The sequence below is a fragment of the Leucopleurus acutus genome, assembly GCF_964270905.1.
Source record: "Leucopleurus acutus genome assembly, chromosome: 4".
Classification (NCBI taxonomy): Eukaryota; Metazoa; Chordata; class Mammalia; order Artiodactyla; family Delphinidae; genus Leucopleurus; species Leucopleurus acutus.
Window position 1 is genome coordinate 27,007,964 of NC_139146.1, and position 26,435 is coordinate 27,034,398.

The 26,435-nt window shown below is 38.8% G+C and overlaps 1 protein-coding gene across 2 annotated transcripts in view; it reads right to left on the reverse strand.

Moving 5' to 3' along the window:
• ANK2 (ankyrin 2) overlaps positions 1 to 26,435 on the reverse strand; it is a gene marked incomplete at both ends in the record, with an annotated part of 237,407 nt that overhangs the window by 13,464 nt on the left and 197,508 nt on the right. For both annotated transcript variants that reach the window (XM_082837746.1, XM_082837745.1), the window contains 10 exons: positions 1,699 to 1,842; positions 3,116 to 3,247; positions 5,421 to 5,495; positions 7,022 to 13,285; positions 16,016 to 16,037; positions 17,952 to 17,984; positions 19,972 to 20,094; positions 22,257 to 22,382; positions 23,220 to 23,448; positions 26,165 to 26,261. In XM_082837746.1, the coding sequence (XP_082693872.1) occupies positions 1,699 to 1,842; positions 3,116 to 3,247; positions 5,421 to 5,495; positions 7,022 to 13,285; positions 16,016 to 16,037; positions 17,952 to 17,984; positions 19,972 to 20,094; positions 22,257 to 22,382; positions 23,220 to 23,448; positions 26,165 to 26,261 (7,245 nt within the window). The remainder of the gene's footprint in view (positions 1 to 1,698; positions 1,843 to 3,115; positions 3,248 to 5,420; positions 5,496 to 7,021; positions 13,286 to 16,015; positions 16,038 to 17,951; positions 17,985 to 19,971; positions 20,095 to 22,256; positions 22,383 to 23,219; positions 23,449 to 26,164; positions 26,262 to 26,435) is intronic.

Sequence of the window (26,435 nt, forward strand, 5' to 3'; positions counted from 1 at the left end):
CGAGGCTCTTGCTGAACAGTAATACATGCCATTATGTAAACCTATGGAAAGTAAGCTGCAGAAAGACACTGAGGAAGACTGTCCTATAAAATAAGAAAATAAAAAAAAAAAAACAAGAAGAGAGGTTATCATGGAAAGTGAGTGAAGAAAATGTCTTAAGAAGAAGGGATTAACTTTCTGTGTCAAATGTTAAGAAGAGGTAAAGGAAGATGAAGACTGAGAATGGCGTCAGTGCATTTGGCGATGAGGAAACAATTGGTTAATTTTGCAAGATTCTTTTCTGTTGCGTGGTGATGACAAAACCTGACTTGTGTGGATTCCAGAGACAGTTCTAGAGAGAAGGGAAGAGAGAAAGTAGAGAGTAGTGACAGAAAAGTTAGACTATTCTTTTGAAGAGATTTCCCATGAAATGGATGGAGAAACAGAGCAGTCATACAGGGGAGCATACAGGGTGAAAGGAGTTATTTGCTTTGCTTTGTTTTTAAAGCTGGGATCTATTAAAGCACGTTTCAGTGCTGTTCACAGTGTTCTAGTTGTAGGAGCCAGAGTGGGTGATTGCAGAAGTGAAGTCAATAGTTGGTAAAAGGGGATGAGATCTAGTACAAAAGAAGAGATGATGGCTTTAGCAAAGGAAGGCCATTTCATACAGCAGGGAAGGTAGAGTATAAGCACTGAGATGCACTTAGGTTGAGAGACTTTGTGGTGAAAGAATATGGACATTTGCTTACAGGTATTCCTATTTTTTCTAAGGAATATGAAGTATGGTCATCAGGTTGGAATAAATAAAAAGAAGAGTAATGTTGGAGGCTTGAAAGAAGAGAAAGTGTAAAAACAGCAATGAGAGAGAGAGAAGCAGAAAGAATGGGAGTGAGTGAGCATGGAAGTGAATGAGGGTGGATTCGAGAAACTTTAATACTGAAAAGGGGGTAGGACCAGTGACTAGAGGTCCAGTGGGTTTGCAGAATTATTGTGTAGAAGTAAAAGAGGATGTAAGTATAATGCTTCAAGTTAGGACCTGCAAGTAGTACAGTCACTGATAATGATGTAGTTTGGGTTGTGGGCACAGAAATGGGTCACTAAGGTAGAGTAAAAGACACAAGTATCAGAAGTACCACCCAGGGGCTGAGGAAAGGGCACTGGACGGGTCATCCATGTTGATGGCTGTTATGGACTGAATGTTTGGGTCCCCTTCAAATTCATATGTTGAAACCCTAGTCCCCACGTGATGGTATTCAGAGGTGGTAACCCTGCGAGGTAATTAGGTCATGAGGGTGGAGCCCTCATGAATGGGACTGGCACCCTTATAAGAAGAGGCTAGCTATTTCTCTGTCCCCTACGTAAGGACAGAGCAAGGAGACAGCCGTGTATAATCTAGAATAGGGCCCTCACCAGAACCCAGCCACGCTATCACCCTGATCTCCAATTTCCAGTTTTCAGAACTGTGAGAAACAAATTTCTGTTGTTTAAGCTACCCAGTTCATGGTATTTTGTTACAGCAGCCCATGCTGACTGAGACAATGATGAAATAACAAAGAACGAGAGGGATGGGGGCACCTAAAATGGGCAGGGAAGTCTCAGGAGAAGAACGTACCAGCAAAGGCCATGGTCGACGCTCTGAAAAAAAGGAAGACAGTGGGTCCAGTTGCCTGAATTGACCATACATCACAGACACTCATACACATACACAAATTGTCTGACCTTCACTATGATCCAGTGTAATGGTCTGTTCAATCTCTGCATAGCTATGACTGATGCGCTCCTGGAGAGGCTCTGTGCTGGTCTCCATGAGATGAACAATATCCATTCGGTTGATCTTGGTGAGACATTCAATGAGACTGGTATCTGGGATATTAGAGAAAAACTATTTATTATACCTGAGGGCTACTCTTTTAAAAATCTCTTTCATTTAGTTGCCTTACTGAATTTTTTTGGTGATATATTGTAAGCATAGGAAAAATTTACTACAGTTTTGATGTTTGTACAAGAAACAACCAAAGCCCAATTAAGGGTCTTTGTAAACGTAAGCAAACAAACAAGGGCTATGTACGAAATGGGTGACAGAGCATATGCGCATAAGCCCTAAAGGCGGAGTTGCTAGATTACACAGAGGACACCCTGTCAAATGTGAAGTTTAGATAAAAGACAAATTGTTTTAGTAAAAGTATATCCCCAATACTGCGTAGGATATGCTTATACTAGAAAAGTATCTGTTGACTATCTGAAATTTAAATTTAACTGGGTGCTCTCAATTTTTATTTGCTAAATCTGGCAATCCTACCTAGAATAATGGTAAGAGAAGGAAAGATAAATGTGGGCTAGATGTAGATAAGGGAGGTCTCTAGGTAGGTCTTCAAAGAGGCATTAAACAAAGTGGCAAACTTAGACCAGCTGAGGGATAAGAAGCAGTTATGTTCTGTATCACTTCCCATTTTATTTGATGTGGTCAGAATATCATATATAAATCATTATGTAGAATATCTACTTGACATTTTCCCCGATTTTATTTATTTATTTATTTATTTTAATTAAAAAAATTTTTTTTTCGGTACGCGGGCCTCTCACTGTTGTGGCCTCTCCCGCTGCAGAGCACAGGCTCCGGACGCGCAGGCTCAGCGGCCATGGCTCACGTGCCCAGCCGCTCCGTGGCATGTGGGATCTTCCTGGACCGGGGCACGAACCCGTGTCCCCTGCATCGGCAGGCGGACTCTCAACCACTGCGCCACCAGGGAAGCGCCCCCCCATTTTAGTTATTTAGGAGTAAAGGAAGCAGGAACTGAATGTAACGTACCATCAGTAAGACAATGGCTAATAAAGCAAGTGTGTCTGCTGTCAATACATAGAAAATTCTAGGACTTTAATAACTTTCCTGTTAGCAGCCAGTGCTAGTATCACTTTCCGCTAGTTAATGCTGTTCAAAGGAACACAGTACAAGAATTTTTATGCAACATGCATATTTGAGAAATGTTACAGCTTCTTCTCATTTGCTTACAGTAGCACTTCAGGTTGATAGCATCTGTCATTTTATCTTTTTACTGAATTTGCATAAAAGGTTTGTTGAACAAGACTTTTTTTCTACCTCCGGCCTATTGCCTTTTACATATACCTCTCCACCTACCTGTCGCATGTTTCCCATCCCTCTCTAGCCAGTACTTCAATAGTGCATGACTCTGGTCTTGGAGGGAGTTAGGGTTCTCAATTCGAATTTGATGAATTTGCTCCTCAGTGAAATCCAGTTCTCTTGCTAATTCTAAAAGAGAAAATACTCCTCTGTAAATACATTAACTTCATAGTTTGAGTCTCTACACCTTTCCTTGTGATTTTGTAAATGATGTGTTCTTCGTATTGCTGTAACAGAGTTCCTTTATTTTTTCCTACTTATTAGAAATGACTCTCGTATGCCTTTGTTCTTCTAGCACTAACTGCAGATATTTTCCTTAAATTTGGGTATAGAATTGATCACTGTCATAGTGGAAATAGTAAGTTTGAGGCAATGATGATAAAATATGTAAATTCAGGACCATTTAATTCCAAAATTTGGAAGAGACCATTAATACTGGCTTATACTCTTAACCAAGACAATGGAAAATAAATGACTGAAAACAGTAGAAAGAGACCATGTCTCACTTTTAATCATAATTAGGGGACTTGCAAATACTATAAATTCTGTTTCTGGGTACTTGGATAAATACTGGTTGCAGCTATATTATGGTGGTTGGATAAACTCCTTTCTGTGATTTGATGTCACATGAATAAAAGGTCTGGGAAGGATTAACTGACCTAGGGAAGAAGCCTCAAAGTTTTCCTTTAAAGTCTACCATTAACATTCTGTATGGTTGCTTATACATTGAGGTGTGTGTGCACGTGTGTGTGTGTGTGTGTGTGTGTGTGTGTGTGTGTGTGTGAATGAGGTGTCTTTTCGGAGGGCAATTTGCCAATATCTTTCAAAATTAAAAATATACATATATTTACGCAGCTTTTTTTCTTCTAGGAATATGCCCTTTAGAAACACCCACAAAAATCTATCGGTGCATAAGGATATCTACTGCCACTAACAGGAAACAACCTAAGTAGCCATCAGCAAAGGCCACTGATAAAATCACGGTACCTCCACAGAGTGGAATTAAATAGCCATTTAAAAGAAGGCCATAGATATTTCTATGCTGATGGAGTATTTATGAAGAATACTGTTAAGTAAAATTTTGCTTATTTTTAAATAATAAGCATAGATGTGGGCACTGCAGATTTTTTTCTGAATACATGAGAAAGTGTTAGCAGTTACCTTTGAGGAAAGGGGCTCAAAGATGAGATGTAGGTGTGAGAGACTTATTTATTTTTTATTTTATACCATTCAGTGATTGTAAGGTTTGAATTTTCACCAACTATAATAGATATTACGTTTAATATATACACTCATAAATACTTAAGAAGCAAAATAAATAATTCTGAATGCTACCTACTTAGTCAGTCAGTCAGGGATATTTTGATACCCTTCCTTCCCCTAAATCCCTCAATTAAATAAATCTGCTCAGTATTTTTAAATTACTTTAAAATGCTTTAGTCATTTATTCTACATTATCAATTATCTTTGTTATCGATATTATGACTCCTATCTCCTATTCATACCAAATTTTTAAGAAACTGAAAGGAGATTAATATTAACTTTAAACTGCTTGTTTCAATTAAGTAGTCACAAGTGACATAAAAGGAAGTCAGACCAAACAAATAAACAAACAACAAAAAACAGAAAAAAGAAAAAAATCCAGAAGGACAATCTTGCTTTAATATGTTAAGTAGCAGGAAAGATGAAAGGGTATAGCTTTAAAACCTACAACTCATGAGTTGTAAAGAAACCATATTGATTTTAGAATTCACTTTCCATTAAAAAATTCTGTAACATACAATTTCTAAACTGAAACATACCCATCTCTCAGAGAATTATTAAACATCTCATTCATATGTACTTCAACATTCATCTGAAGTAAATTTTAGTACTGTTCAGGATGAAGATATCTGATTCAAGGCATCTAAAACAAGGAGCCCCGGTTGAATCTCAAATTAAATTTTATGACAATTACAACTAACAATGGTTTTGAAACACAATAATCTCCCCAAAGTTTAGATATCCACAGCTCCCAAAGGAGGGTAGTGGGGCTTCTTATATTCTCAAAATCTCTTAATCTAAAGTTCTATTATTCAAAATGCCAGAGACAATAAAAGGCCTGCCCTGGTTCACACAGTGAGTTAATGCAGACCCTGGATTTTCTAGTTCATAGTATCATTCTTTTCACTATTCCATGTGTTCTTCCTCAAGGAAAGAAAAAAAAAGGCCTTTTTTCATTGTTAATGACAGTTGGCTGATGCAACAATGTCATTTAAACCAAGCAGGTTTTGTTGGAAAAAAAGGGTCACACTCATTTTACCTGTCCAGCTGAAACCAAGGTGATCAGCAATATACGCCAGCCTCTCCTCAATCCGTTCCTGCTCATCCTCTTGATCTACAGAAGGTCAAAAACAGAATGGCCAAAGGTTGTCCATGACAGGAGAGGAACCACAATACTGATCATCCAAAGAAAGGCAGTCAATTGTCCAAATATTTGATCATAGCACAAATCAACGATTACATTTTAAATCATATTAAATTGTGTGTTTGCCTGATTTCTGGAATGGAATGGGGAATAAATGTAGTAAAAATCATGAAAACCATCTGCTTCCATATCTCTTTAATCAAGACTAGGCACTGGACATAATTATATAAGTTACCGATTTCTAGTAATCTTAGGACTTTCCTCTTAAAATATAATCTGAGAGGATACTGCCCACCCGAAGAGAATCATCTAGCTCATCAAACACCAGAAAAATCATAAATGGGATGGAGAAATGGAGTAATTGGTTAGGACCTCCTATTATTGCCTGTGGCAGTATAAGATCATGTCTGGGTCATGTTGCAAAGAAATCACATCCGAGATTCACAAGAGACCGAGATCATGGGTTGATCAGACCATCCTGGCTTTTTTCAGTATGGCCAGAAACAACATTTATCTTGGTTCTGGTAACCTTGGAAGAAGGAAGAATAAAGTGTATGTATATGTATGTGTATGTTATATTGTCTTTTGGGCAAAGTTTCTGTCTGCTTACTACTAAGTAAGCTCATATAATACTCCCACAGACTATAATTTTCCCTTTGATTTTTAACCCCCATTAATTGATGGGCAGCATTTTAGGTCATGGTCATTTTTTTATAACCCAAATTTAAGAATAATAGTCTTTATTGTAGAGATATTGGAAGACCAGAGGCTACTTCTCAAAGCCATCTATGGTTTCCTTTTTTATAATTCAAAGAGCCATCATCCCCTCACAGTCAACTTAAATCATGCAAAGTTTGAGTTTTTGTTGTCTGCTGCATCTAATCAGAGTCCATTCTCCATTCATCAGCCACATAAATGAAAAGCATGTTTTTACCTTATGATTGTTTGCTTAAAGTGTTTACCAATGGTATCTAAAATCCAACCTTTCTGAATCAAAAACAAATCCTCAACAATTAGAGTTTCATGGTATGTGAAATCTTCTTGTGTAAATGGCTTCCTAATCATTATAAAATCGTTAAGTACTTATTAAAGTACTCAAAGGTAATTAGAAAAAGCAATGAATCCTCATAATATGAAACAAAACCAAATATATCCGTATGCTTAATTTAAGGCTAAGCCTGGAACGTCAGAACAACAAAACTCAAAGCTTGCATGGCGTCACGTGCAGCAGCTAGAGAAAAGGCAAGATCCCCGTTGCCTGTCGATCATGTTTATGTTTTCCATAAGCATTCTCATTACTCAATCTTGAGATTGTTTCCACAGACAAGAGTATACAGAGAAAGCACGAAACACAAAGGGCTTACACAAACATAGTAACCACTACAGAAAGCTTAAAGAAAATGAGACACAAATCACCAAATAAAACAGACACACAAAAAAACTATATCAAATTTATGACATGCGTAGCACAGGGAATCCCAGTGGCTGGCAAATACCTTCAGCATGGTCATGGCCATTTTCATCAGGGATGCGTTCAATCAGAGTCTCAATGGACTCATCCCAAATGGGCCTTGTGTCAAAGATGTCCTCAGGAATTGAGTTCTCGGTCTCAACAGGTGGCAGATTTTCAATTACTGAAACTTCCAGGGCACTACTACTTTCGTCATCTGAAACTAACTCCTGCTCCCTTTCTGACTGTGTAAGTCTGTCCACTAACTTGGAAGCCTCATCACTAATCTCCTCAAAGAATTCTATGGAGTTCCTGTAAAGGTCAAAGAAATGCTCCTTATTTTCTTTTGTGGGGCTCGTGGGCCCCCTGCAGGAAGATGTGGTGCTTTTGCTCTTTACTGGCAATCGGGATGCAAATATCTTTGGTTTTGCGGCCCCTTCCTCTGACTCTAACTCAAGCTCCTCTGCCCACTCTGTGCTTTCTGTTTCTGTCTCAACGTAACTTCTAGTTTTTACTGGACATTTGGTCTTTGCGTCCAAACTGGCATCAGATTCAGGTTTGCTTCTATTACTTGGCGCTCTGCTTGTCATGTCCTGTCCCTGTGGAGCCTCTGTTTTCTGTAGAGACAGGTCTAGATGTGAAGGCTGCTGCTCGACTCTTTGGACGGGCACTTTCGTGGGGATTTTAGACTTTGGTTTTGTTTCATCCTGTTTACTTTCCTCATCCAGGCTGGGTAGGAAATCTTCAGAAAGGGAGCTCTCATACTCCACAGATGGAGGTGCTGGGGTTGAAGTGGGTATAGTCCTTACAGGGATTTTGGACCTGCTTTCAGTAGAAGGCACATTCTCCATGGGTGCAGTAGGGATTTCAATGACTGATTTCTGTTCCTCTGGGGATGAATCGGGAGAATCATCACCCCGATCTGCATATACAGACCTAGTGACTGTGGAAAAATCTAACTGAACTTGTCCAACCGGTTTAGGGGAGTCAGGGCAAGCTGTCTGCTTCACACTGGACAGGGGAGGCGTGTCCCCCATTCCCACGGAGGGGAGGTCCTCAGCTCCCGCAGAAGGTGCCTCTTTCACTGATGTTTCAATGGAGGCTGACATCTCCATTTGGGAGTTAAGTGGAGCATCTGAAGCGTGTATTTCTTCTACTTCCTCACTCAGGTCATCGGGGAGTAGCTCTGCTTCGTCATCCACTGATTCTTTCGATTCTAAGAGTGCTAATGACTCAGCCGAAGTCTCCAGCTGTAGGGACTCAGCACCAGTACCCCCTTCTCTCATGTCTTCAGAGAGAGTCTCTTCCCTGGATTCTTGCCCAATTTGGAAAAAGTGGAAACTTTCGTCTGCATAGGACCTTTTGGTCATATCAATGGCACCACTTCGGGTCATCTCAAACAATTTTCCTTCCTGAAAGAGAAACGGATTTTGCTCACTGGTTGGGGTCCCCTCTTCAGTTGGGGTCCTAGCAGGAGTGGTGTCAGGGGTGGTACCCTGCGATTGTCTGTCTACCATCAAACCAAATATCTTCTGTTCTTCCTCTTTCACTCGAGCCTCAAAGGCTTCATCATCCTCACGGATTTCACTCCAGGAATCAGAATCTACATCAGTTTTTGTGATGATGACTTTGCTTCTCTGTTCACCAGCAACTGTTGATGCATTTGGTACGGTTGGCTCTAAAGATGAGGAGGCTCTATCCGACTGCATTTCCCACAAGGTACTTTCTTGTTTGGGTTCTACGTCCAGGTTCTCGTCCTCAAAATTAGATTCTTCACTTGAAACAGTTCTTCCGGAGGCGCTTGTCACTTCTGCGTCTTCAGTGGAGGATGTGACGGTAACAGAAGACACTTCAGAAGAGTGAAAACTTGTGTGTCTTGTATCTGTTTGGGTTTTGCTTTCTTCACTAGAGAAAAAAGGTTGAGAAGGAACATTTTCATAAGGGCTTATGATTTGAGGATCAGAGATTTCATCAGTCTCCGCTGGGTTAGACACTGGAACATCCAAGGACGATCTATCAGTTTGAGTAGTAATGGATGAGTCTAGAGTGGACCGGTCCTCTGGTAAGCTCTCAAAAGCTTGGTCAGGTTTTGTGACCTCCATTTTTGTAGCAGAAGATGTAGAGACTATGTCTTCGTCTAATTCTTTTGCTTCAGATGCTGGACAACGATGCAAAGAGGACAAAGATGAAGAGCTTTCACTGGGGCAATCTACTTGTGGAGATTCGACTCCAGAAACATCAAGCTCTTCTTCTTCTGTATCTTTTCCACCAGTGTCTTGGAGAGCTAATGATTCCTTATGGATAACTAGCTGCTCACTGACATCATCACCAGTGGAACTGCGGAGACCTGAAGAGACAGGAGTGGCTGAGCCGCTGGGACTCCCTGCTTCATACCCATGGTCATCACAAAGTTTCTGTTGATCAGCATCTCTGTTTAGATCATCATAAGACATCTCTGGGCCATCAGTAGAAACAGTATGACTGTCTTCAGGTAAATGAGATTCACGATCTTTTTCTTCCTCTGATTTACCTGAATCTTCCTGAGTATCTTCATTCATCTTAAAAGTGTATTGTTTGGAAACAACAGGCTGGAATTGTACTTCTTCGGGACTGGAATTTGAGTCTATGCTGGATGGAAGTGGGGAAGGGGGTTGCACTTGAATAACTGGCTCTGATAAGAGGCCTGAGTCAGCACCTTTCTTCAGCTGTGTCAACTCAGGTTCACTTTCTGAGGAGGAAGAAGCCTTTCTGCTCTCTGATGTTACAACCACAGGGACATCGCTTTCATCCTGTACACTCTCCGTGTGTTTTGTTTCATCCATGTCTGCTGAACAGTCAACATCTGCGTCAGAGGATGAAGAAGATTCTTCTTGCTTGGGTTCTCTTTTGTAGTCCCTTTTCTGCTTTGCTTCTTGTTCAAGTTCATCAAACGTTTTGATTTTGGTTACCATTTTAAACATTTCCTCTTCAGGTGTGAACCTCTTTCTCTCCCCATTTTCTGAGTCATCCTCCTCTGCACATTCAGGAATCACAGCTGGTTTGGGGGTGCCTGCATCTGTGGTTTTGGGTGTGACCTCATAGCTAATTTCTTCGGAGCTGGGGGTGTCAGGGGAAAGGGGGCTCTTCCCTGAGCTCTCCATGAGTGACGTCTGCTCAAGGCTGTCATCCTCAGCACTGCCGTCTGGGTCTCGGAGCAGCCGGGACCGCATAGAGGCCACTTCCGTGAAGAGTTCTGTTTTGGCAACGGCTGAAGGAAGAGGAAAGTGACTCGGCAGAATTCCAGCCTTCATCTTTGGTTCAACAGGGCTGCTTTCAAGAGAATCATGGCAAGGGGATTCTTTCAGAGGACTCGGTTCCAGAGAATCAGGAGTTTTGTGTGAGGAGTTATCCTCCAGCACTGGGCTGGCTTCCAGGGAGTCTTTGTGGCTCACTGTGAAGGACTCATCAGCCCCAGGGCTGAGGACCTCACTATCACGGCTAGGGAGTGCGAGTTCTAAGCCTTGGGGACTTCTAATGACTCCCTGGGGCTTTGGGTCAGCCCTTGGGCCTGTCTCTACAGCAGCATCAGGCAGCGGCAAGGCCTTCGTCTCATCTGAGGGCTTGGTGGCTGTGGATCCCTGAGCTTCAGTATCCATTTGTGTCTCATGGGCTGAACTAACACATTTAAGTGGACCTTCATCACAGGACACTTCCTCAGTCAGTCCTTCGGATGTTTCTTTTGCTAATGATACACCTTGGCTGCCAAGGCCGTCACCTTCTCGTGGGGGGCATGTGTCTTTGGAAGGGTCTAGGGTGACCTCCTTCAGCAAACACTCAGCAGAGGGCTCTGTGCCCCCCGTGACTGCAGCACCTTGCCCTTCAGAGCCATCAGTAACGTCTTTGGTTGAGGGATGTCCTTTTTCGGAATGAATTTCTGGTGGTGTTTTTAACTTGGTAGTTTCCTTTGTTTCCTCAATTTGCTCCTCCCTTTTCTTTGGTGAGAAAGAAAGGCTTTCTGGGCTTGTCTCGGGGGTCTCTGCTAGGCCCTCATGCTTATAGCTTTCTTCTGAACTAATCTGAGGGGTCCCTTCCATCAGGCTGCCACACGGAGAACCTGCTACCCCTTCCTGCTTCAGGCTTTCCGAACTGCCATGTAAGGCACCACTCTGTAAAGACAGGGCCGGGAGGAACTCATCTTTCATGTAATCTAGCGGGAACGTTGTGTTGAAAGGACTAGTGAGCACTTGGTCTAAGTGCAGCTGCGCCTTCTCAGTCTCTTCACTCAGGCGGAACTGTTGGTATTTGTCATTGTCTTCCAGTTCCTGCTTAATGACGTCAGAAAAGTCAGTGGAGGTTTTCCTGTCCGGGCTGATCTGGAGATCCGTGTCTCCCTGTCCATCAGCCAGCTTTTCTTTGGGGACTTCACTATCTTTATGGCTTTCTTCTTCGGGTGCCGGCTGAACAGGTTCGGGTGTTTTGTGGTTGAGCGCTTTCTCCTTTCCTTCAGCTACATCTTCTCTCTTAAACCCTGCGGAGGAAGCACGGGCCGCTCTTCTGGATTCTGAAGGTCCCGTGGCCAGGAATCTCTGGCCTCGTTTGGTTGTGTGGCTCTCCGTTCTCTGCGTTTCTCCCGGGGTTACTATCTGCCCCTTTTCTTTTTCTACCCGAACTTTGCTTTTTTCTTGTGGCTGTTTCGGCTTTGCGGATTTGTGCTCAAAGAGTCCAGTCTTATGTTTAGATGGGTCCTGACCTGACTGGAAAGCTTTCATCAACTCCCGAACAGACATTGTCTCCTCGATTCTTTCTGTTTTTGAGGTGGGGGAGACAGCTGGCTGCCTGCCTGTTTTCCCAGAAGGCGACACAGGCAGGTGCTTCTCGGTTTTCCCAGAGGTTGAGACAGGTGAATGCTTTTCCATTCTTCCAGCTGGCGATACAAGCAAGCGTTTCTCTGTTCTGCCAGGTGACACGGGTGGATGTTTCTCTGTTCTCCCAGAGGGCGAGCTGGGTGGGCGTTTGTCTGTTTTACCTGAAGGCGAAACAGGTGGGTGTCTTTCTGCTTTTGTAGAAGAGGATACAGGGGAGTGTCTTTCAGTTTTTGCGGAGGGTGACAAGGGTGAGTGCTTCTCAGTTTTACTTGACGATGACACAGGTGAGTGCTTTTCAGTTTTTGCAGAGGGTGACAAGGGTGAGTGTTTCTCGGTTTTACTCACTGGTGATACTGGAGGGTGCCTCTCAGTTTTTGCAGAAGAGGAAAGAGAAGAGTGTCTTTCTGTTTTCAAGGAGGGTGACGCTGGCGCATGTCTCTCGGACTTCAGAGAGGGGGATGCAGCTAGATGTGTCCTTTGTGTTATCTTTTTTGGCACATCTTCTTTGCCTTTGACTCTGACAGGCAACTTGCTTCGCCCTTTCTGTTCATCTTCCACTCGTTTCTGAAGGGCCTTCACCTTGTCCTTTATGGAACCAATGGGAGTTTCTTCTATCAAAGGTGACGTAGCTTTTACAGGGGGAAGAGGCGCGGGGGCTAAACCTGGGTCCTCATCTAATGACTCTTCTGAACTACCTTTTTTAAGTTCAGTTTTTTCTGCACTAGCTTGTGAACTATCCTCTTTTTGTTTTTGTTTTTCTTTTAGTTTCCTTCTCACTGGCTTCTTTATGCCCAGGCTTGGTTTGGGCTGTTTCTGTGTACTCTGTGTCTCCTCTGAAGATGCTTCTTTAGCTTTCCCTTCGCTTTCAGAGCTCCTGCAAGGACCCAGAGCCGCACGTTTCTCCCCTGCCAGATCTTGCACCGTCTGCGGTGGCGCTTTGTGAGGAGACACGTAGGAATTTAGATCCTCGGTAAGGTAGTTCACTAGCCCTGTTGAGTCTTTCTCTACTTTTACTTTGGTCTCTTTCTCTATTCTAACTTCTGCACATGGGTATTCGGTGATCTCTAAAGCTGCTTTTTGCTTAGCCTCCTCTATTTCCTCATCACTGACAATAACCCATTCCTCTTCCACTAATTCTCTCTCTGGCTGAGACCTTGGCACACTGTCTTCATCTCTCATGCAGGTTCCGCTTCTCAGGATTTTGTTCACCTTCTCTAAGTCCTCTTTAACTCTTTCAACAATTTCAAAAGGCTCCCCTGGCTCTTCCTCAGCAGCCTTCACCAGCTCCTTCACTTTGAGGGAACCTGCCCTATCGGATCCATCTGTGGTCAAGATGGCAGTCATTTTGATCAAATCTTGTTTCATCTCAGAAACTTCAGAGAGCAAGTCCGGACTTGCTAGGACAGGAACTTCATTAACCAGGTGACTTTTCAGGACAGATGTTTCTGTAGATTCTGTCTCATCATCTTTGATGTGAATGAAAAACATTGAAAGTAAAATGGAAATCAAAAAAGATATTGGCAAATGTAATCAGGACTGAAACGACACAGTGTCTTTTCCTGTTGTGGCGGGTGGAACAACAAAAATGGGCTGGGAATGGTGGATCCACAAGGTCTCAGGATACAAAAGCAAAGCAAGGCTAACGGAAAAAAAACTGAAAAGGAAAAATGAGCAGGAAATAACTTGCTTAATTTTCTCACTTGTAGCACATCCACACATACAACAAAACTGTAACAACTAATCAAGACACACACAAAATCACAAAACAGAGAACGAACGCAGTGAAATTACACAGAGATATCTCAAGATTGTTCAGATGTTACAGACCAATGTTGAAAAAAGATGAACATGGGAAAAAAAGGAAAAAAGCATTAGAAATTGCAGAAAGTTGATTTCCTCTAGGAGAAAGCCAGTAGTAGCAAACTCAGAATATCGTCTAATGATGTATAGACATTATTTAATCATACAAAAATCTGGAATTCAGTATATTTAGTTCTGCCAATATACAATGACTATATAAAATATATCTGAATCAGCTGCAAACCGGCATTTCATCTAAGGGAAATTCACACCAACAACGAAACAAACAGTCTTGTGCTGAGAGGCATGGTCCTTTCCTTGGAGCAACCTCCTTGTTTAGACACGTAATGGACAGACCAAGGAGGGAAAGAAAGGAAAGGAAAGAAAAACAACAAAAACAACGATTGTGATTAAACTTATATGTGAGTCCAAAGTTAAAATGTGATGCATGGCAACCCAAATCAGAGACAGTCACACAGGACACACGCACAGTTTATGTAAGCCAAGTTATTTCCATGCAAAGCAAAGGTGGAATAAAACTGGTGGGAGAGGTGGCCTTGCTGAAATGTGCAGGCAGGAGAATGGTAAGAAATTAGAACAAATATGGAAAACGTTACTGTGGTGAAGCGTATTTACTTCCCTAAAAGTCCACATACAAGATGCTCGATGCAGTATGTTTGAGGCATAGGTAGTGGGGGCCTGCACCCATTAAAGGCAAGGGGGAAAACTCAAACTCCCTTGGGATTTATTCTTGAAAAGACCTTAGGAAAGAGTCCTTTCAACAGAGCCCTCCTTTGGAGGTTATTTCATGCCTGGTTGAAGATTATTTTATGATTGTCTTTATACTAAAAGAAAGCCAAACATGAGTCTATATTTGAAACTTTTAAAGCAGTCACAATACCTGGGAGTCATTCAGGAGGATCTATGACATTACAGCAATATAGTAACTTTTTAAAAATGATTGAGCCAGATGGATGAATTTTTAATTCCTACTAGCTTGTATCCAAGGAACAAAGGGCCATTTAAATAAACATCGTAGTCCCAGAGAAGAAAGTGGGATAATAAAATCTCTTTAAAAAGAGGAATTAATGAAGGCAATGATAATGTCAATTTTTTTTATAAACATAAATGCCTTCTCTTGAGAGAATCAGTATATGTTGAGGAGCTATACTATGTGAAATGCATATACAAAGATATATTAAACTAATTTATATCAATACAGATTTGTTCAGATATAAAACAATGAAAACATCCAGAATTTCAAATATTCTAGTCCTGAATAATGATTTAACATGAGGGTAAGGAGACTCTCATTTGAAAGTATTTCAGTAACTTAGCAGTAAATTACATTGTGCTAGGACTTCAAAAGAAGGGGGAAAAAAAAGCCTGATGATTATTGCATAGGGCCTGATGACCATATTAAACATGGTTCTAAGTTTTCTTCTTTTGGGAATAGCACCCTGAAATACAGTGAATCAAAATAAATCTTAAAATGAATAAACATTAAAAATTAGATTTTTTCTAGAGCATTTGGGGCATAAAAGCAAGAAGGAAACCTGAAAAACTCAACTTCTTCCACATCAGAAGCTAGAGTCACCAGAAACAGTTCAACACACTAAAAATTTAATTGACTGTTACAAACCTGAAATGAACTCTGAGAGAGCTCTCTCAAAGTCTGTAAAAACCAGTTCTCTTTGTACTAGATTACGTTTAGGCTTTGAATCATTATTTAAAATTAGCACTATTATGACATACTGCTGTGATTAATAATTTCATCCAGGAGGTTTTAATTTTTGCTTTTCTGGTTCTTAATTTTTTCAGAAAGTTTTCACAAAAGTCCATTAGACCTCAGCCCTAGAAAAGTCAGTTATACTTCACCACAGTAGGAGGTGTAAGGGGTAGGGGTCGGGGTGGGGTGAGGGGAGAGTTAGCTTTAGCTGAAAACTATTAAGACAGTATCACTTTTGCAGGTGTAGCCTACATAAATAATGAGCTCTCTACTGATGTCAGTTGTTGCTTGATATAAAAAGTGATACTGTCATGTCAGAGCTTAAAAAAAATGAGATGACAATATTATGCTAACAAATGGACAAAAACGGTAGGGTGGGTTTCTAAACAAGCATAACAGCAATAGCAGGGTTAACAGGGATCTAAAAGAAAGTGAATGCTTAGATGAATAATCATTGCATTTTACTGCTAATTAGCTCACAAATTAGATATATTCATAATTTAACTGGCCAAGCTGCTTTTCTAAATAAATATTAATGATTAATAAGGATAGTATAAAAACATAATTATTATAGTGGTTAGTAATGGCAACTAGCTTGCATCTTGATTCATGCTTTTCTTTATTGTAGCCAGCTTTCAAACAAACTCAATTTTATTTGAAATCTTACTTTTTTCTGATGTCATATCGATCTGAAAGAAAACATACATAAATTGAATGGTTACAAATAGCATCTTGCCTCACAGCCCCTGATGTGTACAGTAAGCTCCTATTTTACAGACGTGGGAAATGCCATAAGCTAGAGGAAGGTCAGAGTAATTTGCTACTGTTCTTCCCTAGAGTCTCTGATTCTTATCCTAACTTTGAAAAAACAAATCTCCTTTCTAGACACTATGGGTGGAGAGTCCTTTCTAACATGTTACTCCTGGGAAGGTATGATGCAGGTGTGTTTGATGTTAGAAATACATACTACAGAAAAGGCCAGGAAAAAAGTGAAGTAGGTTTTAAACAGTAAGTGTCAATTTAGTTGAGAGAAAGGAAAGAACAAAGAGCATGCCAGGGTGTTACATTCTACAGAAATAGTTTCATTATTAGTTATAAGCCAGAATTCCAAATCCTGAAAAGAATACAAACTGGATCTGTCGCCCTGAATAGTTCCTGAAAATACTCATTAGAAAAATCATAAGCCTAATGGAAGAATTCATTTGAACATAGCAAAGTTGGTTTCATAACTGTGTTGCTCTTTCAACAAGGTATGCACGTATCATCTTGAACAGCTTGGGGATTGAGTCATCAACTACAGAAAGGAAATTGAATATGAGAGACAAAGAGTGACTGCACAGTTGAGGGAAAAAATGACTTCAGTCTTGTCGTAAGTTTATTGTGTATCTGGTTATACGTGGCAGGACAATGAGTGTCTCATCCTGCCCCACTGCCTGGGTATCGGTAAAGAAGTGAATTCAGGGGCAGTCTATGAACTGATAAGGCCTTACATTTTAAGCTGGTGAGTACAAGGGTGTTTATTATGTTTTTCTTTATGGTTTTCTAGTTTAAATCCAACAGAATAACATTAAAAAATAAAATTAGTATATTTGACAACATTTACGTGCAGCTAATAACAATTCCATTTGTCTATCTTAGAAACAGGAAGCTATATGTTAATCAGTTAAGTATATGGACTTTTCCAATGATTTCTTTCATTTCTATGATAATGTTTAGGCATTTTCAGACCTTTATAAGGGAAACAAACACACACTTGCTTTGACTATCGAAGCAGGTATAATTCAAATGGCTATTTATTCAAGGTAACCTCTCTAAGGCTCATTTTCTTCATCTATCACATATCATCTATGATATGATAGCACACATCTCACAGGGTGACTGTGAGATCAGTGTTGGTGGGGTATGTGGAACACTTAGTAAAGAATCTACCTTATAAGAAGTGCTCATTATATGTAGAGTTCTGCATTATAATATTAGTATAGTCAAATGGATGAACTATATGCTCCTTAAAGTTTTTTATTTCAGTGGTTCTCAAACTTTTTGTTATTAACCCCCCTTTACACTCCTAAAAAAATACTGAGGAGTCTGAAGAACTTCTGTTTATGTTTAACATATATAAATAAATATGTGTATTACAAATAAATATACAAGAACCCAAGTATACACAAGCGCACATTCCAGAGTGTCAGGGTGATGATGTCATCACATGTAATGGAGCCTCTGGAAGACTCCTATGTTGCTTGTGAGGATATGGGAGCTAAAAGGCAAAAAATGTTTCAGTACTATTAAGGAAAGAGTTTTGACCTCCAGGCATCTCCAGACCAACTTTTGAGAACCACTGAGATAATGGTTTTGGTCTTCAGCTGTTGGTAGAGAAATCTATATTGCTGCATAAAGACAGGTAAGAATTTATAGGGAAATTTTACTGTCCTCTGAAATCAGTCCATAAGATGAGAAAACAGGCTCAGAGAGGTTAAGTAAGATCATGACCCTTTAATTACTAAGGACAACGGTGTAACCCTAAGACACAGGTAACCATGTGCTCTTATCAGTGGTTATAGCAGTAACACAGCCATTAACAAGTGACAATGCCACACAATTACCTCTTCCTCCTGTTCTTGATCTGACTCTGATTCCTTGCCGCCCCAAGATGCCATGCAAGATGGAAAAAAGAGAGCAGGAAGAGTGGAGAGTATTTAGAAGAAAAGACAAGACTAAATACCCTGACAACAGATATCAATAGGTAAGCATACGTCAGCGTACTTGTATTTTTTCTTACTAACAGTGTACAGAAAACAAGCACAAAAATTAAAGAAGATTGATTTAAATGCAAATGTCTGTAGATTCAAGAGACAAAAGAACCAAGATTATAAATAGACTAATCTACTAGACAAAAGAACTAAAATTATAAATATACTAATTTCAGATGCTCCGTTACCAGCAGCCTCAAAGTTTGACGTTTAATGGATTTGATGGCATATGTCTACAGAAATGGTGATGACAATATCTCAGCCATTAACAGATATTGGCTAAAAATGTTAAAAGCCACAGATAAACATATGGTGAAAATATTTTCAATACACAGGCAATATTTAGGAGTTCTATTATAATTAAGAGCTACTAAGTTCTAAAATATATCTGAACTATGCACTGTTTGGCAATTTTTTCTTTTGTTTTGAGTTACTAAATGGAAAGTTGTCCTGGACCATCACAGCATTAATAACTGTGTCTGATATATCTTGACTTAAAAGTAAAAAGTAATAATAAACTAAATGCTTTCTTTTATAGCACATTGAAAGCTCATTGAAATCAGAGACAAAGCTCATTCATCTTTACATATCACTTAGGTGGAGCGCCCCAGCAGTACATATTTCTTCGTGGTTCTTATTTGGTATTCTGCTTCGGTGACTCAAAAGTGATCAGCAGTACAAACCCCAAAGTACATTCTGTACCATTGGAGTGCAATTACAGTCCACTTACTGGATCAATATACCTATTGCTGTATTCTAATTCTTGGAATAATAGGTAAATTTATGTAAACAGATACTGGTATTTCATTTAATTTTTATCATTTAATAAGAATTTACAATGTTAAACATGACACTACATGCTTATCTCTATGTGACTGATCTCTAATTTATAAGAATAATTAAGTAAGAAAAATATACTGTGGTAAATAAAAAGAAGTATAGGAAATGTTTTGTTTTGCAGAGTCAAGATTTAGGATTTTAAATATACTTCTACCTCTCCTCCAGGTCTCACCTGCCACTACTCATCCCACTTCCCAACCTCTAAAATTCACACTGATCACTTGCTATAACCTCCTATAAATTGCCATGTGGGAGCTTTCCATTAAAAGGAAAGGGATACTGGTTAAAATTTTTTTAAATAATAAATAAAGTTCTTCCCAACATTTAATTCATCCCCCTTGCCTTCTTTGATTTGATCAGAGTAATCAAAGAATTCTATAATGGGGAGAGGTTTGACTAGAAAGTAATACCTGTAGGTAGATTTGGGTCAAGAATTAATGAATTTTCCTTTCAACCATGTTTCAAATCTACTCCTATAACATGCGAGTATTTTATATACTAATCATGTTAAAATAGTTGAAAAATTAATTTGATGCTCCTAAAACAGTACAGGTTACAAGATGAACAAATAATTATTTTAGCAACAAGGTAAAATATCCTGCTGTTGCTCTGAATCTCATAATACATAATCCACCTGTGAACTGGTAGTAAACCGAAGCTAATAGACTCATAAAGTTTTGGTAGGGTGAAATGTACTAGTATGGTGCCAGGAGGGCACATAAAAACAATAAGAAAGGCAAAGTGAACTATTTAATTTTTAAAAATTAGTCCAAAAAATTAAATCTTAAATTTGAATTTTCTCTCTTCCATATCCAATATGTATTTACAGAAAATTTTCCATCAAAGTGAATTTAATGTGAAATAAGGTAGAGCTACTTTTTCCCTTACTTAAATGGAAAATCATAAATTGGACAGGGTATCACAAATGTCTGTTATGTATGGTTGCATTCAGTGTCTTTGCTTTTACTTATTTTAAAGAATTTGAAAATCAAATCCTATACTCCCTGAATTGCACTACAGCAGATTACAATACCTTCGCATAAACTGGCAGGGTGATGTTTAAGTTGCAGATAGCTTGATGCACCAGGCCTCTTGTAGATTTTGGCTCTTTCATAAATGATAGTCGTCCGCAAGGTTCCTGAGTTGTATCACGTACCTTGAACAAGAAAGGCATACATGCTTCACCCATATGATGCACACTATTTATTTTAATGAGATGATACTCAAAAGAATCAGGAAATATCATTAGATAATGCTAAATAAGGATTTGGAGGTGTTCCTTTTCTCCTTTCCTATTGTCATTTAGAATGGTTAAAAAAGATCATTTAGCTTAAAAAAAATGTGGTGAAATATACATAACATAAAATTTACCATTTTCGTTTATACACTTACATTTTCAAGCATACAATTCAGTGTCATGAAGCACATTCACAAAGTTGTGCAATCATCACTACTATGCAGAATTTTCCATCATCCCAAACAGCGACTCTGTACCCATTAAGCAGTAATTCCCCATTCTACTCCTCCCCCAGCACCTAGTAACCTCTATTCAACCTTCTGTTGTTATAAATTTGCCCCTTCTAAGTGCCTCGTATAGGTAGAGTTATACATTCACGTTGCAACATATATCAGAATTTCGTTCTTTTTAAAAGTTTGTGTTAAATTATACATAAAACATCATTTCAACCATTTTTACATGCACAGTGTAGTAGCATTAAGTACATTCACACTGTTGTATAACTATTACCACCATGCATCTTCAGAACGTTTTCACCTTCACAAACTGAAACCGTTTCCATTAATTTCCCATTCCTTCTTTCCCCGATCCCCTGGTAACCACCATTCTATTTTCTGACTCTGCATTTGACTACTCTAGGTACCTCATATAAGTGGGAACATACAATATTTGGCTTTTGTGTCTGGCTAATTTCACTCATTTTAAGGCTGAATAATATTCCATTGTATGCATATACCACATTTTGTTTATCCATTCATCTGTGGATGGGTATTTGGGATGTTTCCACCTTTTAACTACTGGGAAGATGCTGCTATGAACATTGCAAGTAACCAAGTCCCTGCTTTCAATCCTTCAGGAATTGCTGGATCATATGCTAATTCTATGTTTAACTTTTTGAGGAACTGCCATACTGTTTTCCACAGTGGCTGCACCATTTTACATTCCCACCAGCAATCAATGTATCAGGATCCCAATTTCTCCACATCCTTACAAACATTTGTTATTTTCTGTTTGTTTGTTTGTGATAATAGCCAACCTAATGGGTATGGAGTGGGATCTCACTGTGGTCTTAGTTTGAATTCACTTAAGTTGTTGAGCATATTTTCATGTGCTTATTGGCCCTTTGTATATCTTGTTTGGAGAAATGTTTATTTAAGTCGTTTTCCTATTTTTGTATTGTGTTGGTTATAAAATGACTTTTGCACATCAATAATATCAAATATTAGCACAATTATACAGCTGTTTGTGTTAAATGGACCCACTGCCCCTCAGCAGTTAGTGCTTAATGTGTGATCTGTAAGAGCCTTTCTTTAATCGGGCAAAACAACTGAACCAGAAATGGCACAATGAAGGCCTGCAGTAGAGATCTTGAGAAAACTTAACAGACTTATTAAAATTTAAATAGAATTATTACTTCAATTTCACAAATCTCTCACTCATATCCATTTTTGTCCCTCTTTAGAACTGGGAACCTAGGACAAAACTTGTATATGTTACTGCCAAATTCCTAACGTGGATTAATATTCCTAAAGAGGGACGACAAATTTATGGTACACTGAAGTGTCTCCATAAATGTTTGTTGAATGAATTTATGAAAGTATATCCAGTCTATAGCTCTATCTGGGATAATCTCTTAATAGATTAAGCGAGATCCTGGGTCTTTTGAGAGCTTTTTATTACAAAAATTTGTCACTAAGAACTCTTTTGGTCTCTACAATTGTGAAATCACATGTTTTAAAAATTTAAGCACAAATATTTAAAAGAACTAATAGTAAAAAAAAAAAAAAAAAAGAGAGAGAGAAAGAGACTTCCCTTAAAATTTGGAAAAGAATGGCCAGTTTTTCTAATTAATGAATTGGCTATTTGTCCCTCATTCTTAGCCCTAAACATAGTCTATAACTAAAAATTAAGGTTGAAATTTTAAAAAATGGTCGGTTTTCTAGGACTTGAAAATTTTACAGAAATGGTTTAAAAAAATCACTGGAAATGACTGAAAAGCAAATATTTTCTTCTACTAAAGGAAGTCAAAGCTTTACTTGATCTTGAATTAAATACATTACAAAGTTCCATGTATATATTACCTTGACAAAGAGAGGAAGTCTGTTTTCTTTGAAGGCAAAAAAACTGAATATATGATGTTGGCCACTCTTGGTTAATGGCACCAGGTTGCCAAAACAATCAACATAGATGGGTTTTCCTTCTAATACCTGGTGGACATAGAGAAAAACAACACAGAATATAATAGCTGCAATTATTACTTGTTATTTACATGAAGAAGTGGTGGTATTACCTGGAACATTAAAATTCTTAAAATGTGCATACAATAATCTTTAAACTCCTGACTGACATTTGGTCTTATCTGTGACAAAGCACGTACCAGCACTCCCTCTTCTTACTAGTAATGGGAATCTTCAAACGCATAGTGGCATTTAATGTTAATGGTCTCATTTCTAATCCTCTAACATGTTACCTTCGCAAACCAATATATCTTTAAATACTAAATTTAAATTTCTTTTTGACATCACAATGAGTCAGGTTACTTGAGTTCAATATCCAAAGGCCCACACTGATGGAAAACTCTGAAATAAGAAAAAGTAATGTAGAAAAGCCCTGGATATCATACTTTCACATTTATACAAAGCATATACTTCCTGGACTGTTTTCTTCACTATTAAAGAATAATAAGAAAAAAAAAGAAATCAAATAAATATTCACCTCAAAAAGTAATAACAAGGAAAGATAAAAACATATAAATTGCTATATTCATTTACATACTTTGAATTTATCAATGACATATAATTTTTCCCACAATAATCTTTAAGAGTCCTTTCACCTCCTCACATACACTGAGACTATCCCAACTGAATGGGTCCAAACTGGCTAAAAATGGCTGATTTTAGACCCCGACCTTCCTTCTAACTGATCAAGATGTCGACCGGTCTTTTTTTTTGATGGCTCTATTTATGGTATACTATTTTAAATATAATTTATTAATAAAGGTATAAACAACATATTAACAAAAATTGGTTTTACAAATACAGTACCTCCACATCCCTGCTTCTGGCCACCTCAGCAAAGTTTTCTTGTTGTTCAAGCGTCTTATCCACTTTATCATCAGTCATGCAGAAACACCTCAACCTGGCTTCAATGGGGTCATGTGATTTGGCAAACACTACAAATTTGGCCATATATGGTACACAAATAATTTCTCTATACACTTGTGATGCAAAGGTAACGGACTCCTGGATTTGTCGACAATCTATCAGCCAGAACCTATAAAATAAAATAAGGTCAGTTACCTGAAATTTAACGTACAGTTAGCCCTCGGTATATATGGAGGACTGGTTCCTGGAACTCCACAGATACCAAGATCCGCAGATGCTCCAGTTCCTTATTTAAAATGGTGGAATACAGTCAACCCTCTGTATCAGTGGGCTCCACGACTATGAATAAGGAAGGCCAACTGCATGAAAACCAAGTCCATTCCTTCAATATGATCAAAGTAATCATTAAATGCTTCTTGGAAAAAGAAGGGAGCAAGAAAGGGAGATAATGAGAGGAAGTAAAAAGGAAGGGAAAGAAAGATAGGGAAGGGAGGAAAGGTAGGAGGATAGATGGGAAGGAGGAAGCAGGTGAGGGGAAGAGAAAAAGAGGTACCAGGTGTTTAAGGTCAACTATTAAATACTGTGTTTGTAATTTTTTCCCTTGGAAACCCTTCTGAGTATTCAATCTCCTGAAATATAGCTTCAGTGTTTAGAATCCTTTAGTGGTATAAGCCCAGTATTGGACATTATGACAAGTATCTCACTGGATGAGTTTCTATTGTCCATGACTGCCCCTCCTGTTCATTTCATTTCCTGAAACTCTTTTCAGCAAAATCTATCTAGCTTTTTTCCTCATTCCATCATTCTTTTCCAAAGGACTCACAGTCACCAAAGTTGGATCAACCCAGCCACTTAAAAAAAAATCTGCTTTTGCTTCAGAACTCCTAAGTATTGCTTAATACAATTAATAGAAGAAACTATTAGCTTTGTGACTAATTTATGATTTCTAGCCTCAGTTAAATCTGTGACATATTTTGGCAACTTCTTCCTCAGATACCATTTTATTCAGTACATTAATGGTGCTAAACCTTTATGATACCCCTGGACCTTCCCCCTCAGCTCAGACCCTCAGAAAGGTAACTTCACTGAGAAAGCAGAGACGATCAGACGGCCATTCTCTCAATTTGCTATTCATACACTTCAAAGATTTATTCCGCATCCTCTTACTTTGAAACCTTTCTCCGTCTATGATCACTCTCCTTCCCCCAACCCATTGCCCATAATCTTTAGGTATTCTGAGATTTCCTTATCTTCTTAGCCTTTCTTTCCTTCAGTTCCTGACCCATCTCTCTTCTTCTTTTTAATTGTGATAAAATATATGTAATATAAAATTTACCATTTTAACCATTCTTAAGGGTGCGATTCATTGGCATTAAGTACGTTTACAATACTGTGCAATATGACCACTCTCCATTTCCAGAACTTTTTCATCATCCCAAACAGAAACACTTACCCATTAAACAATCACTTCAAATTTTCCCCTTCACCTCAGCCCCTGGTAACCTCTATTAAACTTTCCGTCTCTATAAATGTGCCTGTTCTAGGTACCTCATTTACATGCAACACCTGTCCTTTTGGGTCTGGCCTATTTCATTTACTATAGTGTGTTGAAGGTTCAGCATAGTTCCTGGCTCTCGGCAGGCACTCAACATTACCTTCCTCTTTATACTGATTGAACTATACTTTATTCACTGCTTCTTCAATTGTCTGAAAAACTTAAATTATTAATACAATAACATAATAACTCATGATTTCTTGGTCTATCCTACAAGGCCTTCTGTAAATAATGTTGTTAACCAACATTCCGGCATTATTGCTGAATTATAGACTCCACTGTTGCCAGCTCCCAATGCCCTTCTGCATCTTTGCTCATGTTACCATCTTTTCCACTTTTATGTATCTGCCTGTTAGGTTCCTACCTATCTCATGAGTCACCTCTTCTCAGACATCCTCTGTGACCACCCTGATGCAAACACCCTCCTCTGAATTCTTTTAGTACCTCTTTTGTACCTTTCCATTCAGAACTTGTCATTTTCTGGCATTAGAACGTGGATGCCTGAGTGGCAGGGCACACTGACACATAGAACCGGAGACTCAAAGTTGAGCCCTCTGGGTGGCTTGAACTATAAACATGTGTCACCACACCCATCTACTGCTGTGCACTGTTATTTACGCATCTATCCTTTTTCCCCCCCGAATAAGAATTTAAGCTTTAACCACTCTCAACTTCAGTTTTCTCATCTGTAAAATGGACATAATGCTTCTTGCCCTTCTTAAGTCACAAAGTTGTTGTAGTAATCAAATTAAATAAATGGGAAAATGCTTGGCAATCTATTAACAATCATGCAAATGAGAACTCATATTAATAAACTGAGTTAGTGTATACACATGCAATAAAACTAAATAGCTTAAGCTTTTTAAAGATGTGTGATACATAAGTGGGCAATATGTAAATGTGCTATGATGCGTAAGCATCACAGAAACCTCTAAACTGTTTAAGCAAACCATGATATGCTTTGTGTTTTGGTTATCATTCTGTTGGAAAAAGTAGTTCAGGCTATTTTGTTGACAGCAGGAAATCTATCATTCCTAAGACTTTTGGGACTGGAAAAATCAGCAGTGGCTGCTAAAACCAGAGTCTGGGTCATACAGTAATAGCCAACAATCATTTATTTTCTTTAGATTTTAATCTGACTGGCTGTACTTTGTTATTGCATTATCACTATTACATTTACTGGCAGGTCTAGTTTATAACATGAAGGTAAATGCAGACCATATTTAAAACCATACCAATAAAATGACTTTTAAAGAATGTAAGGAACAAAATAAAAGACATTGGGGGCACACAATTTCACAGTAGGTTTTTCTATGCAGTATAACCATACCTGGCAGACACATTGGTTGTAAAGGAAACACATTCATTGACAAATGTTAATGGCGTAGTTCCTGTAATATCTTCCCACTGAGCAGGGGTGGTTCCACCTGAAATAATATGATTGTTGAAAAAAATTAGGCAAAATTCCAGACCCTGCATTGTAAAATAAAGTCTTTGTGATAGTGGCTATGTTCACTCACCCTTCGAGATGACACATTGGAAGCAAAATGACTAAAAACTGTATGCTAAAAAATGACGCATTGAAAACAAACAGCAAACAC